Source organism: Maylandia zebra, linkage group LG11 (genome assembly GCF_041146795.1).
Source record: "Maylandia zebra isolate NMK-2024a linkage group LG11, Mzebra_GT3a, whole genome shotgun sequence".
Taxonomy (NCBI): domain Eukaryota; kingdom Metazoa; phylum Chordata; class Actinopteri; order Cichliformes; family Cichlidae; genus Maylandia; species Maylandia zebra.
Window position 1 is genome coordinate 17,606,411 of NC_135177.1, and position 22,128 is coordinate 17,628,538.

General features: G+C 39.9%; 1 protein-coding gene across 5 annotated transcripts in view; it reads left to right on the forward strand.

The window, feature by feature from the left end:
• Positions 1–22,128, forward strand: part of oxr1a (oxidation resistance 1a) — a 182,430-nt gene that overhangs the window by 44,865 nt on the left and 115,437 nt on the right. For 4 of the 5 annotated variants that reach the window (XM_076889886.1, XM_076889887.1, XM_076889888.1 and 1 more), the window contains exon 1: positions 15,497–15,537. The exons of the other annotated variant lie outside the window; for it this stretch is intronic. In XM_076889886.1, the coding sequence (XP_076746001.1) occupies positions 15,512–15,537 (26 nt within the window). In that variant the 5' untranslated portion in view covers positions 15,497–15,511. Of the gene's footprint in view, positions 1–15,496; positions 15,538–22,128 lie in introns of those variants that run through there. 5 annotated transcript variants of the gene reach the window in all.

Consider the following 22,128-nt stretch of genomic DNA (forward strand, 5'->3'; position numbering starts at 1 on the left):
CTGCGATATAAAATTCCCAGCCGCCCACACATCAGGGAGATAATGGTGCCAAAACTTTCTAAAGAGGTAAAGATAAGCAGTGTGTGCGCGATGTCAGTCCTTGGTTTAACGGCACAGTCGACTGATGATCCACGTGCAGATGGGGAGTTTGTTCGTCAATGCCAAATACTTTCGTTATTTTGTTTGTTTACAATATGGACACTCTGCAACAATTTAAAAGTTTATTTTATTCTCAAACCTAATTTGTATTTATTTTATTCCAAACAGAAGTGTTTATTTATTATTCCGAAAGCTCGAGACAGTGCCAATAGTTCAGTGATATTTTGTTAAATTACAATGTGGAGACTCTGCAATAATTTAACAGAAGTGCTTATTTTTCACTTGAAATTTTTTTGTGGTCATTTTTATTAAGATATTATTTATTATCGGCAGAGAATAAAATAAAACCTGTCTTCCAATTCATTGCATTTGTGTGTGTGTGTGGTAGAAGTATCGGTTTTTGTACTCTGTATCGGCAAGTACTCAGATCCAAGTATCGGTATCGTATCGGTTTGAAAAAATTGGTATCGTTGCATCCCTAGTTGAAAGTATCGATATCAACAATACTGGCTCCTAAACATGGAACATTTTACCTTGCATTTCCTTTTTAATAGGATTTCCATTGCACAAAGCTAAATAGATTGAAAATTCCATATAGAGGAGTAGTCCAGTAGCTATGCGTAAACAGGCCACAGTCGACCGGGTGAACGTTAACTGTGCACTTTCATCTTACAAGCACTCAGTAAAACAGTGCTGAAACCATATAGAAGACTAATTTAGACCACGCTGAAGAATAATACTGTGAGTCATTCTAAAGATTTAAATTTCATATTTGAAACTTTTAGAGATAGAAAGAAGGCAATGCCAAAACTAGTCACAAGCTGTGTAATAGTCTGTTTCATAGTTAGACACTGTTTACACAACCAGACCACCTTCGTCATCTACTACTGTAATTACAGTATGTGGCTGTGAGGTGAGTCACATCAGATTACGTTTCAGCTGATAGATGAAAACATTGTATTGTTGCCAGTGCACTGATTAATCAGAGGAGAAAATAAAGCAAGCATTCTGTCTTTTTACAAGTTGGGAAGAGTTCAGGTCGTCCATTCAATCATAGCTGTTTGTGAGAAAACAGCACATTCAGCTTGGTTTGGCAGACACCAACTGGACTGTTATCTTTGGGGGGGGGTTAAGCTCTATCTGAATAAATGGGTATAGAGCAGGTAGTTCGATATATGGCAGATAGACTCTGCTACGCTCTATATTTCAAAGATAATTAAAGCTAAAACTGATAGGAGACACAAAGGAAAATACAGGCAGTCTTCTCAGGAGTTTAGTCATGTTGGAAATGAATTTAGTGAGCCAGAGATTTCTTACCATCCATAAAAGGTGCAAAAAAAAGAGAGGCGCCTCCTTCGTCTGGCCCTCTTATCCTTGACATGTGTGACTTTCAAAACTAACACAGAGTCCAATGTTGTCATCCCACTTGCATAATATCCACTCGCAGGCTGAAAGCCCAAGGACACTGGACCACAGTTATCATGAAAGGTCATTTAGTGTAGAGGAGCCCAATGTATGGAACGCCAGGACTGCCATAATGAATTAATTAAATACACCATTAAATAATTAATTAAATGTGGCAATAATTAATTAAAATTGGAATTAATTAATTAAATAAATAGTTATGATATATGTAATTAATTAATTATTGACACATTTAATTAATTATTTATGTATTTCACGTTTTAATTAATTATTGACACATTTAATTAATTAATTATTGACATATTTAATTAATTATTTATGTATTTCACATTTTAATTAATTATTTAATGATATATTTATTTATTTCATTTTGGCAGTCTTGGCGCCTGGCTCTCATCATGAAATAATTTTATCTGTCAGCCTCACCCATCAAACTCAGGGGGCGGGGTTAACGCTGATCGAGTCAAAACCATTGCTTTGGCCTGGTGGCCATTGTTTCTAGCACACAACAACCGGCATGTGGAAGCTAACAGAACTGAGCTTTGAAAAACCCTGTTTGTGTGTTACCAAATACCATTTTAATATTTTTTTAGCCGAGAATGTAGTGGTTTAATCTTCATGTGTCTGGTCGGTTTGTCAAGATACAGCCTCTTTGCAAAAGTGTTTCGATGATTTCGGAGATGTCTGCCCAGTCTCACGGCAAAGCGTGGGATAGACCCGCTCGCCTCGCAAGCAATCCCACCGACAAAGCGCAGGCCCCGGTACACAGCTGTAGTAACCCCCGCTGACTTCTTTTACTGAGGTTATATTTATCGGTGTTTTATTTCCTGATGTTCTTATGTGTCCTACATGTTTCAGTCGCCAATTCTGAATTATAACTAACATTAAAAACATGTTTAAGGAGGAGAGAGAGCAAATAAATCTGTTTAACATCTGATCTTTGGGTTTTTGTTCAGTAATCAGCGTGACCTGTGTATAAACGCATAAAAGAGATAACGTTGGTGTTTCCGTCATGTAGTAACTGCTGGCTTTAACTGTACAAAGGTTGTTCGACACTATGAAACACATACAGACTTCATGATGTTCGGCTAATATTTTTATTGTGAATATTAATCATGCTGACCTCGCTCTGTACACCACGCAGCGAGGTCAGCATATCCACGATATCCTCAGCTCCATGAGTTAACACAAAGTTTCCCAGCTGACTATCTAACTGCCAACTATTCCAGAGACGTGAAAATATACAGCATAAAGAAAAGTGTAAGAGACTCAGCAGCAGATTAGAATAACAGTTATACATTTAATAAATCACCAAATGAATCCAAGAAACGAGCAAACCTGTTCCGACAATTTGAATTTGTATTCCCTCAGCTGCAGACTCGCTGCTGTTTAAATGTTTGAAAAGGAAGATTAGATATAAAAAACGTCAAACATAGACTCAGTCTGCCTTCACATTTGATATGAGGCCAGCACGTATAGTGGCCTCAGCTATTACTGAAATACACGTGCTATATCATAAACTATGATATAAACAGGGAGGTCCTATTAACATGTTTAGTTTTAAAGGACACCTTCCTGCCTTTAGTCTCATTCATGAGCAGTATTAGTTTTCTTCTAACATCCAGAAGTCTGCACAATGTGTTTCATAGTTTGTAACAAGCCTTTGACAGGTAAACATAACATGACCGAAAAAGAAAAAAAAAAAGAAAAAAAAAAGAGAGAGAGTGTTGACATAAGAAGAGAAAATTCTCTCAATTATGGAGACAGACAAATGGTTCATTTATGTTTGATGTGTGTTTATTCCTCCCTAAATATCGTCGGTGAAGTTCGCCATGCACGTCAGATTTTCCTGCGCATTTTTATACCTCTGCCAACAGAGAGAAAAAAAATCACATTCTAACAGACAGCTGGTGCTTAGAATACAGTTGAATAACTATTAAAAAACAGATGATATTTAGATGATAGTTCAGTCTAACACATGTGCCAGTGAACCATTAAACGTCTGTGAAACTATGCAGTTATGAAACGTAACTTTAACCTCAGCCAAACCGATTTGCTCAGTTGTAAATAAAACAGCAAAGTAAACGTGACCCGACAGACAGAACCTGAGTGAATGAAGTCCAGCGTTTAACCACTGAGAGCTAAAACTCAGCTGAGGTTTGAAAGCTGTGTGCCGGTGATTGGACATCAGCCGCTGATGAAGCTGTTCGCCTATAAAGTGCTCTGTAAGGAAACGAGCTCCAGCAGCTCTGCGCTCGGGGAAAACACTATATTTACTTATCTTGTGCAGAAAAATGCGCTGACATTGCGTTATATCGAGCACCGGCTGCCCAGTTAAACTGTGACTATCACCAGGTAACTAGGCGTGTTTCTTGAATTAGCAGCAGGTGTTAAACAGCTGACAGATGAGGAGGAGGATGCATGCAGGTAAACTGAGGGTCTGTTGAGCTGATCGCTGGTTTCGTGAGAAAAATGTCAGCTCGTTCTTTATGTTACAGAAGCACAGAGACACAAGGCCAGGTGGAAAGAGACGATCGTTCGGTGAAAATGAGAATCTGCGAATGCAACATGTGGAACACGGAGAGTGGAATATGTAAACAAACCGGTTAACGTAACCCCCTCGGTGCACTCTGCATGCTAACTGTTAGCAGAGCTAGTGAAATCTCTGAAAACATCTGAGCACTTTTGCAAACATGTTCTATGTTGACAACCTGACCAGACATACGTCGCGACATTCGCGGCTAAAACACTGTTAAAAGTGTAGCTGGTGACAGAAAAACGGGGTATTTTAAAACTACACCACCACCATTGCTGCTTGTGATTTGATCTGCATTCTGGGATAACTGGCTGCCCCAAGTCTACACAAGCAATCGATTTTCTAGGATCGACCTGTTTTGACTTACTTTGCACGGCAACCAATCAAATGTTAGAGAAGCTGCATGGGCAGCGTTAACCCCGCCCCCTGAGTTTGATGGGTGAGGCTGACAGATAAAATTATTTCATGACGAGAGCCAGGCGCCAGGACTGCCAAAATGAAATAAATAAATATATCATTAAATAATTAATTAAATGTGTCAATAATTAATTAAATGTGTCAATAATTAATTAAAATGTGAAATACATAAATAATTAATTAAATGTGTCAATAATTAATTAAAATGTGAAATACATAAATAATTAATTAAATGTGTCAATAATTAATTAATTACATGTGTCATAACTATTTATTTAATTAATTAATTCCAATTTTAATTAATTATTGCCACATTTAATTAATTATTTAATGGTGTATTTAATTAATTCATTATGGCAGTCCTGGCGTTCCATACAATGCACCCACTCTGCTGCATACATAATTCACAGGAATGAGCTCAGGGGTAAATATATTCTCTTTGTTTGCAGGCTAGCTGTTGTATAACTCATTCAAGACTTTTTTTTTTAAATGCATGAAAATTATTATTATTCTTTACTGTTGTTATAGTCACCAGAATCAAATGAGCAAATGGGTAAACATTGGAGCCATACAGCCTTACTCACAGCGTGAAAGGCTTTTAAAGCTCTCAGTTTCCTCCTCATGGTGTTCCCACTGACAAAGATTATATGACTGAACCCTGCCTTTGGATCATGTTTGATGACTCATATTTGAGGGAAACATATATTTAGCCATTAAATAACCACAGTAAGCATACCTGAAACAGTTCTAATGTTCTAGAAGTTGGAAACAATGTACTCAAAGTGGCACGCCTAAGAAGTGAATAAATGCAATTATGCCTTGAAGAAACAGTCGTTAAAATCAGAAGCCCGATAAATTGTATCAAGGCTGTGACGCTCAGTAGGAAACAACACAAATGCTAATTTAATGTGTCCGTGTGTTTCATATTGATTAGTCACAAATTATTCAGTGATTCTCGTCGCTAACGAAGACTCGTCTCTTGGCTGTGTACCTGTGAGCAGTCACCCGGAGTGAGCGTGCGAACGTAGAATGACACCAAGGGTTCCTCGCAGCTTCGACTTGAGGTGTGAGTGAGAGGAAAGCCGAACATAACACGAGCGACAGCTGGGAAATGTCTCGAGAAGACAAGAGCGTTCGACCCCCGAGGTTTTTATGTCCACATTCTATTGGGTGTCTAATTTAAATGTCAGAAGATTTGAGTTTTTCTCCCGGTTAGCCGAGGGACACACACACACACACACAACACTTTCTGCTATTTGTGCGTGATGAACAAAGCTGTGTTGTCACTGAGCGTCTTCATTCCAGACTGTCAAACAGCTGCATTGCACAGTGACATTGCACCATTTGTCCTCACTATTTGTGTGTGTGCGTCGTTCTCACTCCTGCGACTCTCGCTTGAAAGGTGCCATTAGTCATGAGAGTGTTTGGGTGACTGGCTTTCACGGACCTTGTATTCACAGACAGGAAAATGGCTACATAATACACTTGGAAAGGATTAGTGCATCAGTGGCAGAGCTGTTGTGGCATTTTCTTGTTTGGATACTGCAATTCAGAGCAATTACTTGTCTTTAAACATGACAAAGTAATTTAGGGTTCCCATAGGCTGCGAATGTTGTTGCACTTCCTCTGGTCACCAGTAGAGGCCACTAACAGTAGGATAAATACTACAAATGTTGAGGGTTTTTGCAGTTGTTAGCTTCAGCTATTGTTTTCAGTTTGTGAACTATTAATCTGCTTTGCCATCATGATGTAAGCCCTTTCTAAAAATAAATCTGACAAGATGAATGTCTGATCTCATGATGAATTTTGATGCAGCCTAAAACTATTTATGTAATGCTCCCCTCTGCATCCACCTACCCCCCAGCTTTCCTCTGCGCAGGACTCGGCCTTTCTGATTAAAAGCCTATTCTCCGCTGCTCCCTTGTCACAGGCTTTACTCAATACATCACAGAGAGAGAGACAGAGAGAGACGGGGATAAAGCTCTTTGCATTCCTATTTGCCAACACAGGATTTATTTTAGTGTTTACACTGGATGTTCTCTTAACAAATGCTGCCCACGATGTCATTAAAAAAAACTGTTAATCAACAAGAGGCAGTAATTCACGTATCACATTTTAAATGTGTGCTACTAGCGCAGGTCACATAAAAAGTGAAAACAACGCAAAATTACAACTATAGTGTAAATGTAGGGCTGCACGATTTTGCATAAAATGAGAATCACGATTTTTTTGGCTTAGAATTGAGATCACAATTCTCTCACGATTTTCTTTTCCAGTATAAATATTTATTGCACTTATTAACTACACATCAACTTCGTAACAGTTGAGACTGAACATAAAAACAATAAATAAACATAAAAACAACAAATGTCTCACGTTTTGTTGTTGCCGCAAAATGTACTGCTTGAAATTCTGTCTCCACCGTTGCTCGACACTGCGTGTATAGAGCAGGTAGTGCAACAATAGAAAAATAGTTGCGGGACGGCACTGTGTAGCGTTTGTCTAGGGTGTTGATCATTTTCCTAAATCCCTCGTTTTGCACAGTGTTGATGGGAGCCATATCTTTGGTCAGGTGATAAGTGATAGCCTCCGTAATTTCTTTGAGTTCGACGGGTATAGGGAAGCGCTGTACAAGGTTCCCGTTATTGATGTTTTGGTGGTTGACCGGAACGGATTTTCTCCTGTCACTTTCTCGTCATCCCTGACGTGCTCTCCGTTGCAGTGTTGCCAACTCCTCAGTAAGGAAAATCGCTATCCGGTTGTTCAGTGATGACGCGACGAATCCTACTTCCGGGTCTAAAGTAGTCTGCGTTTAATATGGCTTTTGTGTTGTTAACATGTTTAATGTTATGTATTTTCTTCTATTTGATCTCAAAAAGCTCCTAAAACAGTCAGTGATCCCTGTTGACCTCCCTCAGCTTTTATTACCGCTAATCATTTATTTAAGCTCAGCTTTTAAAACCTTAGGATGTAACTACAGCCCAGCCCATGCAGCAGTATATGAATGACTAACCTCGTATTGTGGATGGATTATCTCAGTTGTTCTCCTGGCTGAAGTTTGGTCCTTTTACAGCATCCTGCCATGCGATTACATTTGTTTCTGACCACCGAGAAAACTCACGTTAACTTTTATCGAGTGGAAAAAAAGTTAGCTTGTTTATATTATGCTAACATAGCTATGTCGCTAGCGGTCACGTAGCACATCATTATATACCAGCTAGCCCAACTTCAGTAACCCTACAAACGTCACTGCTGTTTAGTTTTCTGTCTTCATTTATGCTGGAAGTGATAAGAAAGCTGTACGTTTTAATTTGTTTCCAAAACCCCGCAGTCAGGACGTGCTATATTGTATTTAGATAGAAGCTAGCGAGCTAACTCCCTGCTAACTTCTAACTCCGTTAAATGTCATAAATTCCGTTTTCATGGATGCCTGGATGTTAAACTCAATTGTTACACCTGGTAGAGCAGAACGCTGATCATTTTATTAAAGATGAAAGACTTTAGACAGTTTTTCAACTCTCAGTAATGCCACAGTGATCGTTTGATATGTGGACCTGCAGCGGAGTTTAGACCCAGACACGGCTAGTGACGTCAGACTGAACAACCGGATTGGTTGTCCTAAAAGTCGCTAGAAGTCGCTAAATGAAGTCATCGCCTAATTTGCATAATTGGTCATGCTAATCTAATTGTAACCTATGTTGTTGGAGAGAGAAATAACATCGTGGAAGAGCCATAAAGTGAGTAAAAAACGTCCTAAATGCATTTAGAGTTTATTTAGAACTACAAATTAAATTTCTTTTAGCAATTATTGGTTTTTTAATGTCACAATTCCAACCCTGCTCCTTTACCCGGGCTTGGACCGGCAAAAGTGACCCGAAATAGGCGCTCTGGTGGAGTTACTTTGTGTGTGTGTGTTTATAAGTAGTTTTAAACCTTGTGATCCACAAAACAGCATAAGAGTAAAAGAGTAAAAGAAGAACTGACTGCGTTACAGCACCCGCTGCTTGTTGAGAGTAAAAGCCATACGCGCTTTCACGTCTTTTTTTTAGCAACTTTTTGTTTTTAGAAAAAAAGTCGCTAAAGGGTCTGAAAACTCGCTAAATATAGCGACAAAGTCGCTAAGTTGGCAACACTGCTCCGTTGTTTTTTCCCTGCTAATTTTAGCATCACACGGCACAGCTTCTGTATCACGTGGTATAAGGCTCCGCCCTTGTCATTTGTCGAGCAGGAAGAGTGAGCGCTTGTTTTCATGCAGAGTACGTCCCGGATCAAAATGCGGTACAATCGTCGTCGTCTTTTTTTTTTTTTTAATCGTTGTCATTTGGAAATGAGATCGCACATAAGTATGAATCGAGATCGCGATTTTCTAACGATTAATCGTGCAGCCCTATGTAAATGTATTGGTTTAGCAGTCACTTGCCACAGGGTTAGTTTTTGTGCACTTTTTCATGTGATGTAAAACATGTGGGACTCATGAACAGCAGGAGTCCCTCCATTGGACGACGGGTCCGGTGGCCTAAGTTGACCCTGCTTGCTGGGTCTAAGCACTCTTTTAAAATAAAAGCTATACCCATGAAGTTTGCATTGTAATATCTTAGTTTTAAGCTTACTTAGAAGTTTAAGAAGTTTATACAAAAACAGCCTAAGATTTAACTTAATACTGTTTTAGCATTTCAGCCCAGCTTGGTCAATCTTTGCCATCTGTGCTTGATGTTACAGTCCATAAGGTCCATATGAAGTATTAACTGGAATTAACTGGGAATTTCTGGCATTTTTATACATAGTTCCACATGCTCAGAGGCTCATAAGAAACTTAAAAAACAAAACATTTTAAAGGATTGTTTTTCATAATTGAAGGAAAATCCTTTGCAGTCTAAATTGCCTGAAGTCTAAAACTCAGAGACATCAAGAAATGCTGTGCTTCCCCTCTTGAGATGCTCTGTCAGGCCCTACCTGCATGTGTCTGCTGCTTGTTTGTGGGTCTCTTTGTCTTCAGGTTGGTCTTGAGAAACTGAAAATACTTCTCTTCCCATTATTCTGGTTCATTCTGCACCTAACAAAACACCGCTCTGCTGCAGTTGTGACTCTCAATTAGCATAATATCAGATTGATTACGCAACATCAATTGAGTGCAACGTTAGGTTGGTCAGTGTTGCTAATCTTGGAAATAAGTCTGTACCTGTATTACTCAGTATATCTGACATAAAGTCTGCGTATGAGCATGTTCAGGTAGCACACAGTGGTTGTCTGATCATTTCTCTGGTTTAGTGATGACTCAACTATGGACCCAGTTTTCATAAAGGCAGCTGACTTAGTGAAACAGCAGCAAAAGCCTGGTTTATCTTGAACATGTGCATCAGTCCTTCTTTCATTTTAAACTCACTGTTTGCAACCTGTACACGATGAACAAAGCATGGAGTGCAGAGGACAGCACCAAGAAAGTGTCATGCAGTTAGTCATGCTGTTGCATGCTGGAATTTAGTGCTAGCATGCAGCTTAAAATAAATTACAAACAGAATCAAAACTGCTCTTAGGGTGCAGATGCCTTTTATTATATTAGAAGGTGGCAAAGGTACACAGATTCAACTTCTTTACTTTTTCTTTTCTAAAAAGTACACGCTCTGAAAAGTACTCTAAGTATAAAAGTAAAAACTTGCTGGAGAACTTTTCTACCAGCTAATTTTGTGCAAAATGAACTGAACCTCATTATTAAAATAATAATAAACATCATGTACAGATCGAAAAAATGTCCAGTCTATGAAATGCCACTGAGCAGTCCTTGCATTTATATAGAACTTCTCTTCTTCCCCTCCTGTCTTTCTAATCTTTCTCCATCTCAGTGAAGTTAGCTACGACCACCGATTATGGACATCTGCACCAAATACTTAATTTCCCACCTCTAATTATATTTACCATGACATATATAGCATAGATTTTACAACGATGCGACAATACCGTCTGCCTCTAAAATGTGACACTGTTAAAGTACCTATGCTTCAACCATAAATCCAGCCATCTGTTCCTTTGATTAGTGCACGCTTGCATCACTTTTTGATTGTTTGTAATGTTCGCCTATTATGCACTAAGAGAGGCTGAAACATCCTGCAGCTTTCACATATAATCATAGGTAGATGGATAAAATACAGTGAAAATGTGGGGAGGAAAGCGATGGCGTGAGTCAGTTTGTTCCAAGAGGAACTTTTGTTTTGGTATGAAGCCCTCTTTATCCACTATTTCGTGCACTTGGCATCTTATTTGTTACCAGTTATCAACTGTTTCATCAAACTAAGACATAAACAAACCACACTTGGAACTAAAAGAAATTCTTTCTGCTGTTTCGTGGGGTAAGATTAGTCCGATATTATCCCTTTTTTCCATTATCTGCCCAAGTATGTGCTTCTTTCTTTACAGCTCACTCTCTTGAGGTATTCAAATGTAGGTGTGCAGATTAAGTATTCTGCTGCTGTAGTCTGTCAGGGAGGCATTACAGATCTCAGCCATTCTTCACCCTCTGTTCAGAAACATCATCATGCACTGCCCAACTCAAATCGGTCTAGGATACAGATGGGCTGGGTGGACTTTCATTACCCAAAATATTTCCGGTGAAAAGCATTTCTTGCAAAGATGGAAACCAGCACTGGCCCCAGCGTATTCATTCTGCTCTCTGGCAGGACTTTCGCAGTGACAGACAGCCCTGTGGTTGAGTCAGCCATAAAAACTGCTGAGCCATGTGGCTCTTAACAACTCAGTGACAGCCCGTATACAGACAGTTGAGGTGATTTGTAAGAAAGTGTGATTTTAATGTCTATATAAAACTTCACTGAGTGCCTCGAACTGATGGGAAAAGGGTTGATATATAACAATATTACAACAGTAAAATTCACATTTGAATTCTAGGTAGTCAAATAAAGCTTAGTGATCAGTTTTCACAAAAAAGCATGGCCGGATGCAACTCCCGATGGGCCTGGGCCCCTACAACAACCCTTTGTTTAGCCACTAGGCTTCAGCTTTGCAAAGTCCAGTCACTGAATTTGAATGCTCAATTTATTTTGGTGTTGGTACCTTTTAAAGAATTTTAATGATATTGCATAAAATGCCATCCATGTAGTCCGTGTTGTAGTTTTGGGGGTAAATTTGAGTGTTTCTTTAGCCTTTAAGCATTAATTAGCAGGTCTGTACTTCTGTGCTGTGCACCTGTATGCTTTGTGGATGCAGCTTGCTAACCAGATGTGCTAGCCATAGCTAACAGTGCCTCCCTCTGGGTTCCAAAAATAAATTTTGTGGTGACCAGGCCACTAACGCCGAGGCTTTAAAATAAGAAATCCACAATTTAGTGGATTACAATGATGTTACAATGGCTCCTTCATCGTTTTATATACATTATATACGTATCCTGACCATACGTCTATGGTCAGGATAGATTATAATCTAATAGAATCTAATAGAATCTGCAACTTGAGTGGTTTGGAGAGGCACACAACTAATACATGCTACTTTTAAAGATATAAGATGTTAAGTATTAAGTTAATTTGTTCTTGTTGTGGTAAATTTGTATTTTCTTCTACCTTTATACCAAATTAAGCTAGCAGTTTTCCCATCAGTATTTTTGCTGGCTCCACCTTTATACTTGTATTTAACAAACATACAGCAGGTTTATTAGGTCATTAGACTTTCACAGAGGCCTAACACAATTTTTAAGTTGTTAAATATGAAACATATTTTTGCAAAAATGATTTAGGGGGTCTTGCCAAAACGTTATGTTTAGTTTCTATGATAATAGTGAATGTGGAGCTGAAACGTTTCTTTCTTCAGTACATTTTGTGACTAGTGTGTCATACCGTTGTTTTTTTTGAAAAGCTGTGGGTTTTAAGTCCCGGGACCATAACATGCTATGTGTGTTGTTTCTTGTTACAGTTATAATGTAACAGGACAGCGCGCTCAAGGCCAGCCTTCTGTTTGGCACCAATAATTATAAATAGTGTCACAATAGGAGCGCCGATCTAGGATCACCAATCAGGTCACATTAATGTGATTTCTTTTTTTTTTTTCTTTTTTTCTTTTTTTTTTACATCAGACGCAGTAACTAGTAAATGTTCCCTATTTGTTAGACAAGAATTTACTCTACACAGTACTTCTATCGGTAGAAAAATGATAATTCACAGTTATATAGTTTTAGTTCATCTTCTGTGTTTTTAAGAGTTTTTAAAGTTAGTTTTATTTTATTTTATTTACATTATATCATACATAATATCGCCAAAACATTCTGAGAATCTGGAGAAAGCTCGGAGGACGTGGCTAAAGGTCAATACTGGCTGCCCGTGTTTTTCAGTCCCTCTGGCAGCACTGCGTTAAAAACAGGAGTGTTTCTGTCATGGAAATCAGTGCATGGGCTCAGGAACGCTTCCACAAATCATTGTCTGTGAACACAGTTCGTCGTGCCATCCACAAACACATGTTAAAGCTCTATCACACAAAGAAGAAGCCATATATGAACACCACCCAGTAATGCTGCCTTCATTTAAAACAGACTGAGGCAAAGGTAAAAACTGTTCTGTGGTTGGATTAAGTAAAATTGGGTCCTCCGGACTAAAGATGAGAGGGACCATCTTGTTTCTTTATTTGAAAGGCCTTCATCTTTGATGGTGTGGGGGTACATTAGTACCTGTGATGCTGGCAACTTGCACATCTGGAAAGAGAGCATCACCACTGAAAGGCATATATATGTACAGGTTTTAGAGCAGCATGTGCTTCAATCCAGACAACATCCAGAAAGGCCTTGGATATTTCATATTTCATTAAGACAATGCTACTGCACCACGTACTTCATCCATTACAACAGCATGGCTTTAATAGATGAGTCCAGGTGCTGAATTGACCTGCCTGCAGTCTAAACTTTGACCAACTGAAAACATTTTGGAGCATCTTTAAACAGAAATATGTCCAGAAGAGGTGTTTCTTCAGAACATTATCTCAGAGTAATGACATACTTGAATATAAAATGTCATCACCTTGTCCTGTTAGAAATTCTTAGCATGTTTCTAGTGTATGAATTATTATTATTATTATTATTTTTTGAGGTTATAATGACCATGACTGCCAAATTCTAATGCGTTCACATCTGAGCACTAGTAAATTTGAAGACATCCCCTCAGAGCGTTTGAGAGATATTGCATTCATAAGAATGGGAAAGTGTATTTCCTGCTGCCATTGCTATCTCCTTCATTCACTGAAGCATAAAAACAGATAGCTTGGTTCGGACAATTGTCATGCATAAAAATATTTTCTGGGTTCTGGTAATTCAGCCCCCTTTATTCATTCTTATACAGACACACATTTACTAGAAAATCTATCTTGTGAGATTTTTCCAGTGGGGAAAAAAAATCCTGCTTGCTTTTTTTCCAATCTGTGCTACAGTTTTCTGTACAGTGAAGTAAGGCTGCGTGCTGGGAGATAGGGGGCAGTAAAGGTAAGGGTGCCACACCAGTCTCTCCAGCATGATAACTGTGTGAGAAATGATACTGGGATTTGAGGAGAGAGCGGAGCGCCAGAGTGTCAGAGTAAAAAAAAAAACCCCCCATAGATTTGGGTCAGCTGTGGCCCGGAGGAGGGGAGCTGTCACACAAGAACAGAGCTGTTAGTTGGCTCCATCTATCTAGGAGGCAGCATGCATGCTGCCATCAGGCATGCACAATACTGAGGAGATTACTGTGTGCATCGCCTCCGGGGCGTCTCCATTACTTTTTGCATTTCATTTGCAGTGCACAGATGCATTTTAAGTTACATTGCTAGTGTCATTTCACTTGTCCCCAGTGGGGTTTTTTTGTTGTTGTTGTTATTATTGTTAATTAATTAATTAATGACAGTCTTGCTTACTATATTTTTACATTCACTGATGTCTTCTGTCTTCATCTCTCCGTGACCTCACTCATATTGCAGATGACATCCAGATACTTTCAGCTTTTACTGATTATGTCTCCTCTGAGTTGACATCATGGCTGTAGCTCAGGTGGCAGAGCAGGTCAGCCACTAATCAGAAGGTCGGTGGTTCGATCCCAGGCTGCCTCCTGGCTGCATACCAAGATACTAACCCCATGTTTGCCTACTGGTGGTGGTAAGAGGGCCCGGTGGCGCCAGTGTCCGGCAGCCTCGCCTCTGTCAGTGCGCCCCAGGGCGGCTGTGGCTACAATGTAGCTTACCATCACCAGTGTGTGAATGTGTGTGTGAATGGGTGGATGACTGGATGTGTAAAGTGCTTTGGGGTCCTTAGGGACTAGAAAAGCGCTATACAAATGCAGGCCATTTACCATCATATAATAAAACGGGGTGCTAATTTGTTAAAGGGACAGGCGTATACACACACACACACACACACACATTGATGGCATACAATCTTATGCCCAGTCAGAGCAAACAAGCACAGAGACAGAGTGACTCATCACCAGATGGCTGAGTGTGAGTGTGGCACATCTCCACCACCAGGAGCCCTTATGCTTTTACCACCTGGAACAGAACCAAGTGACGTGCCCCTGGAGTCTGGCCACGAGGGATATGCAGCGAGGACCAGGCAAAACAGGGCACATAACAACCCCCATGCCCCACAGTACCTCTAGCCAGCTTCCTCTTCCTCCTCTTCTTCTGCATTACTAGCCTTCTGTCTCTGTTTGTCTTGCTAGCCTTGACAGCTTCCCCATCCTTTTCCCCTTTGTCCTGTCAATCTCAATCTTTTCCTCTGTCATTGTAGCCCCTCCACCCACCACCCAACCCTTCCACCCACCCCCCACACACAAACATACACGCGCACCTCCTTCCTCAGGTCTTAACTCGGCCTACAGTAACAGGCTCAAATCAGCTTGGCCAGCTCAGGCCTCTTCTTCCTCATTCTGTCTGTGCATCCATGCTTGTCGAGGTTATATTACGTAAATAAATTAGCACAGTGCCCCGCTCTGCTAATGAGGACAAGGTCACATGACAGGCAAACGCTTAAGTTAAGCAGTTTGAGGGATCGATTCCATTATCTCTTCAGCACAAGAGTCAATGGAACCCATTGTAGAACGTGCTGGGTATGTACCAACTATTCTCACTAAATTCTCCTTTTTTATCCAAAGGCAATTTCTCTCTCTAATAGTGTCTAAAACAACAACGACGTAGGTTTGCTCTAAACCGAGGTTTGTTTTGAAGGTAGAAAAAGAAATAATGAGAGAAAGCCACAATGGTAATCATTTATTTTGCTCTGCAAATGGATGCAACGTTGAGAAGGAAAAGTGGAGAAGCCACTTTGTTGTATTTAGACCTTTAATCAAGTAAGTCAAAGAAAGAAGAATGGCGGGGCTTTTTTCTTATATACAAGTACAAGGGTGAAAACTTAATTTTGCAAGAGTTACGGGTCTTTAAACTAGAGCTTTTGCATGATTTGGGAATCATTTTCAGTCGGTTTTGCCAGCTTGTCTGTAAAGAAGCGGTGTTTGTGTATTTGTTTGAATAGAAAGCTGCGATTTCATATCTATATTGCAGACTGGAGGTATTTTTTTCCGAAATGGTCACAGTGTCTTTATAGGCCCTCCTGATTTTTTGACAACAGATGGTAGAGTCGTCATTAGGCTGTAGTGACAGGCTTTCTGAAGCCGTGTGTCACTTTACACTCCAGTTTTTCACAGAGGCATCATCCATTTGCAAGTTCATTTCTCTGCTATTGTACGATCGCACAAAATCAGGGCCGTCTGGCTGAATAATTGTAAAGCTTCTGTGCAGCCTCGCCAGCAGATGAGAGCAATATAATGGACATATTGGAGTAAAGGCCTTTTTAATATCATAGTGGTTATAAAATTGAGAAACAGATGATTGTTGCAGGGGTTTTTTTCCCCTCACAGTAGTTATAAAGGAAGAATCAGGTCCATACTTTCCACTGCAGTGAATTCTTTATTCAAAATTTTTTGATTAGACAGACTTTTTTTAAGCAAAAGGGAATGTAATAAATGCATCTTAAAACTACCCCAGAGACTGATTTAAAAACCTATGCAGAATTAAACTGAACAACAACTCGGGCCTGAATGTGTCAGAACATCACGTCCCAGGATGCTTTGCACAGAGTGAGTCTGGAACATCTATTCTTTCATAAAGGAAGCAAAGTCATACGGAAAGGAGTGCGTAAACCACATACACAGCACATATATGAAATCAGACGTGAAACGAATCCTTAGAGAAACAGTAAAAAAAATTACTGTCAAAAACATGAAGCAACAATTTTGACAGTATTTTTTTGAGTGTAACTGTAACTGTAGCAAGTCCTTTATATGCATTGTATGTCTAATCAGGTTCACATTTTCTAATGATTTAAGCATAAAAGTGGCTCCTTTTGAATTTTTTATCCCAGTGAAATATAATGTTCCCTTTATATTCCTCTCTTTGTATTACTTTCTATTCATACACTATCAATCATACTTTCAAACATTTTTATTCAGGAATCGCTTACCTCGAACATTTTTGATGTGCACAGCTGGCACCTCTTTTGATGTCTTTGAAAAGACACTTTTTACAAAAATGTAACTTTTAATTAATCACACTGAGATTCATTGAGACAGATTTAAGAGACAGGTACCTTCACATGTGGCATTTGGGATAGTTAAAACAAGCCTGTGCCTAATTTTGGCATTAGTCTTTTGCATGCTGCCAGAGCAGTTCAGACTTACCAAGGTGTGAACTCTATAAGACCTGTTGCTCCCCTGTGGTATATGGCATCACACCTTGCATGTTGGAGCCACTGTGACTCAAACCTTCCTGTAAATCCCCTAAACCCTGCCCTACTGTTTCTAAGATGCTCTGAATGAATCATTGTTGCCTTTGCCAAAGTCACAGTCGAAGACTTGTTCACAAGCAGACTGATATATGCCAGACTCTGACATGTGACAAGACAATCCGTATTTATCTGTAACCATATTTATCTGTAGCCATGTTTACATGAACACGAGCAACTAGATTAAAAGACGATTGGAATAAAAATGGTTCGAGCAAACACGTCAATCGAAAGATTCTAAATTTTTTCTTGCAGTCGGATCATACCGAGTGTGCATGTAAACACTTCTACTGATGTTCAGGGTGAAATGATCCATCAACCCCCTTTACAGCAGTTAGTTGTAGATGTGGCAAGAGTGAAACAAAGCTGGTCTGTATCCAACACAAACTTTTACTTGAAGTCATAAATATGAGAGAGGGGAGAGACTGTAATCTGTGGCGTGTTGCACAGTGACGATAAAAGGAGAAATCCAGCAGCATTTGTTTAGATTAGAAATCAACTTCTAGTATTTCCGGGAAGTTAGACGATTCTGCGCCTGTCAGAATGATTTCTGTTCAAATGCTCAATGCATGTAAATGTACGTCATGATCGCATCACTTGTGGACTTGGGTCCATGTAAACAGTGACGTTCTAATCCGAATTTTAATCAGATTGGAGAAATCTTGTGAGCGGTCCTAAAGGGTCACTGGTGTATAAATACCTGCCTTTCGACATGGCTAAAGACACGTGGTTCAGCCTAGATGTTTGAAGTGCACTGAACCACACATACTGTGGAGAAACCGTAAGGAAGCCAGTGGTCAAGTTTCCCAGAAATGCATTGTGTAAATCCAAACCTAACTCAGGACAAATTCTCCATCTACCTTCAATCCAGTAAGTTAATATCTGCACATACACACAGATACCTTGGTTAACACAGATCTTGGCAGAGCAAGTGAAATGATCACTCCAGGCCACACTTCTAATCTTCACCACTGAAACTTTAATCCACTTTGGTCAGAAAAAGTGGATTTGTAAGCCGGGACCTGGTGGCCCACATAGGCTGTCTATACACAGCTCTGAGAGGAAAATGGCACGTGGCCATCAGTGTCGTGGAAATTCTGCAGCAATCTGCTAATGCTAATCAAAACTGTAGACCTTTTCTTTTTCATGCACTCACTTTCTTTGGACTGGAAATAATGAAATACAACGTACAAGTATAAATGATGCTTTTTAGCAGAGAGCAACATAAAATCGTATACTCTGGCAGGCTTTAAAGGTATCGGATTTAGATTAAGATGCGGGAAACCTGGTGTACACTGTGCGAATGTCAAATCAAAGTTATGCCACATCCAAGAGAAAAACGGCAGAGCTCAACGCACTGTCCAGTAGGGTGAACATGGATTGTGACAGGAACTGAGAAAGACTCGACTCCTGTGGTTGAATATATAGCTACATGCAGATGCACTCAACATTAGCCCACTCATTACTTCTGTGACATTTGACCGAAAGTTTGCTTCTGTTCCAGAAGAGTGTTGTTGATGAGGATGAGGCTTCACCTGAAATTAATAAACTTTATTTATTCAGATAGATTAACATTAGAGAACTTTATGTTGATATGCAGCATAAAAACAAGAAATCGTTCAGTGACTCAAACAATCAAGTAATAAAAATGACCAAAACAGATGAAGAAATACACACAGCAGAATCACCACCTGACATAACAAGCATATATTTGGAGACATGCAAACTCTGCATGGAAAGTCTCCTGCCAGAGGCGACAGTGCTAACCACTGCACTACCGTACCACCCACATAGTATATGTTAAATATATATATCAGTATTTGTATGCAGTGGTGTTTGGATATATCGCTGCTTTCACAGATTGGAAGCTAACAAATGCACTTTCTCAGCTGAATTTTTGGATGCTGATTATTATACATGAATTAGCCAGAACTGAGTCACATGTTTTCTGTGTACGTGTACAAAGGAGTCACACCTTGAAAGTCATGCATGTTGCAGCTGCATTGTTCTCTGTCAGCTGTGATTAACATTGACCTCTTGTGGAACAGCATGCTCCGTGTGTGTGTGTGTGTGTGTGTGTGTGTGTGTGTGTGTGTGTGTGTGTGTGTGTGTGTGTGTGTGTGTGTAGTCAGCTCTGTGTCTGAAAACATTAAGCTGTGATAAATATCCAGCTGTTAGGGTTATGTAAGCCACAAAAACTGAAGTTTTAAGCGCTAAATGATAAAAATAATAAAAATCTTGTGTGTTTGTACATCTGTTCCACACTCTACAAATGCTGTATACTTCTTTGGTTTGGCCTTTGTAACCAGATCATCACCAGATCAGTGCTGCTGTAGCTCAAAAGCTTCAAGGTTCAGTGTGTTCCTCATACTTTGGTTGTCATTATTTTTATTGCTCCTTTCCTGTTAGCTCGAAGCGGTTTGGCCATTTCACTCTGATCTCTGACACCAGGAAGACATTTTCACTAAGAGAATTGCTCGCTGACCAGCACGTGTGGTACTAACAGCTATTCCACGTTCAGAGACGATTAAATCGCCTTTCTTCCCCATACTGGTGCTTGGTTTGAACTTTCGCAGGTCCTCTTGACCAGTCCTACTTGCCTAAATATATCAAGTTTCTGTTATTTGATTGGCTCGTTTTATATTTGTGTTAACGAGCAGTTTAACAGGTGCATCTAGTAAACTGAACAGTGAGCGTTTGTCATCTGAGAAGCAAGATGAAATGTCAGAGGTTGGAGGTCACATGCTACACCAGCATGTCCAGTCCTTTACGACAGGTGTGATGAATGTTAGACCTGCGTGGTCTGCATAACTTGTTTGTTTTGGTCCACAGACCTAACTCAGGTAAAAATCTTGTGAAGTCCACAATACTTCATGTCCTCTGTGTATTTTTTATTTTTTTTTGTAATATACAAATAAACAGTAGTGGCTTCCCCATTTACTAGCTAGTGATGTAAATGAACTGAGTACATCAGAGCCTGAGATTTGTTTACCTTGTTCTTTCTGATAGAGCTTTGGTGTTAACTGGCACTTTCCCTCAGGGGCCTCACCGACTCTGAGCGAAACAAAACAGATGTGAACAACAGAGTGTAAAAACATATTAGTAACTTATCATTAAGCTGGTGCACATCTGCAGTTCCATTTTTGGAAGGTGTTGAATTAAGCAACAAGCGCTCGCGTCAACAGCTATTAGGTCAAACACAAACAGACGCCCTGTCTGTTTCTATACAGATCATGGAGCAGATGTCAATACAGCAGCGTCTAGCGTGTTGGACAGCGACTCGGGGAGGGTATGTGTTGTTTCTGGGGAGGTCTGCGCTTGTGTGACCTTTGTGGGCGAGCATGTGCCGGGGAGCTGAAGCCAAAGACGCACTTGTTTGTATAGGAAGTTTGCAGGAGATTTGCGCTGATGAATTAGTGGTGGCAGAGCAGTGGTGCAGAAGATGATCTGGGGGCGGAGGAGTGAGGAAAAAAATTGAGAGAGCGGAGAAAAGTTGTTGCTCCATCGCATCGTGCTCGGCTCCCTGCATCTTAAAACACCCTGCTGGGGCAGAGTGGCGCTGGCTTGGCGATGATTCTGGCATGGGGTACGGGGGAGAGGGAAGGAAACAGGGAGACTCGATGTGACAAGGACAAAGCAAAGACGGGCCGCAGGCTTACTCCTTTCTTTATGTTTGTGGGGGTTTTAAAAAGGCAGAAGTCATGCTGTAGATGCAGCATTTCACATTTACTTAGTCCTGCTGCGACCAGTGAATGAGAAAGACTCGAGTCACGGGGGACTCAGAGTTGTGCATCACCGTGCCTTTTGACAGCGTTTGCAGGGCAATAACCTCTGAAATGGTGGCTCAGCAGCTAGAGGGCCCCTGTTGCACATACGCATTTAAATGCAAACCTCCAACTGGTGACATAATCCATAAACTGCATGGGTAACCTTGACCCATTCTCCAAAATAGACCTAATCCGTATTCTAATCCTGGTACCGTATGAGAAACAAGTAGTAGATGGATGAAATAACAAAATAACAAATACATTATCAACTGAAGTCTGATATTTATTTCAGTTTTGTTGTCGTGTTAGAAGACAAAGCAATGACCCAGATCCACTTGTGCTGCTGACTGTTTCATGATTCCTTCCACCTTGAGGGGAGGGTAATTATATTGTCCTCATCTCTATATCTCTTGACCCTGCTGTAGAATGTGCTGTATGTTTTCACTTTATTTACCTTTAAACGGTTTTATGACCACTGAACACAGTTTCACTGCTAATGAAGATTAACAAAGGTTGTGTAGTTCCAGACCGAGAGATAAGTTAAGGTTGTTCTGTCAACTGTGAATATTGAGCTGATGTTTGTTCATCTTTAATCACAGTTACTTGTACCTTTTCTCCTTATCCAGTTACTCTAAAATAGCCTCTTTTCTTTTAATTAAAGACTTTGTGTGACATTTACATTGTTTTTTTTAATGTCACATTAAAAATGGATAAAAACACACAGTAGTTATGGATACTCGGTTGATGGATTGGTGTTAGTGAGGGTAGTCGAGTAGATAATGAATCCCTACAGCTGAATTTTGTGAGGCACTAGGGATGATAAATCCTAGTTTTTAGGTGTTTCTGATGGAATTTAATAAGTGAGAACAGTTCTGAGTTTTCCTTGGGTACATTCATCTGTGCTCCATTTCATTTTACTACCAAAGTGGTTGCGCATCTGTGCTCGTCGATATGTTCAGATGCATTTTTGTCGACAATACTTTGTTTTTGAAGAGTCTCATAAATGGATAGATGTCGCAGCGATGTTTGTTCGCAGTAAAGGTAAATTTCTCTCATTTTCACTCTGGCTTGAGATTTCAGTTAAGCGATGTGGA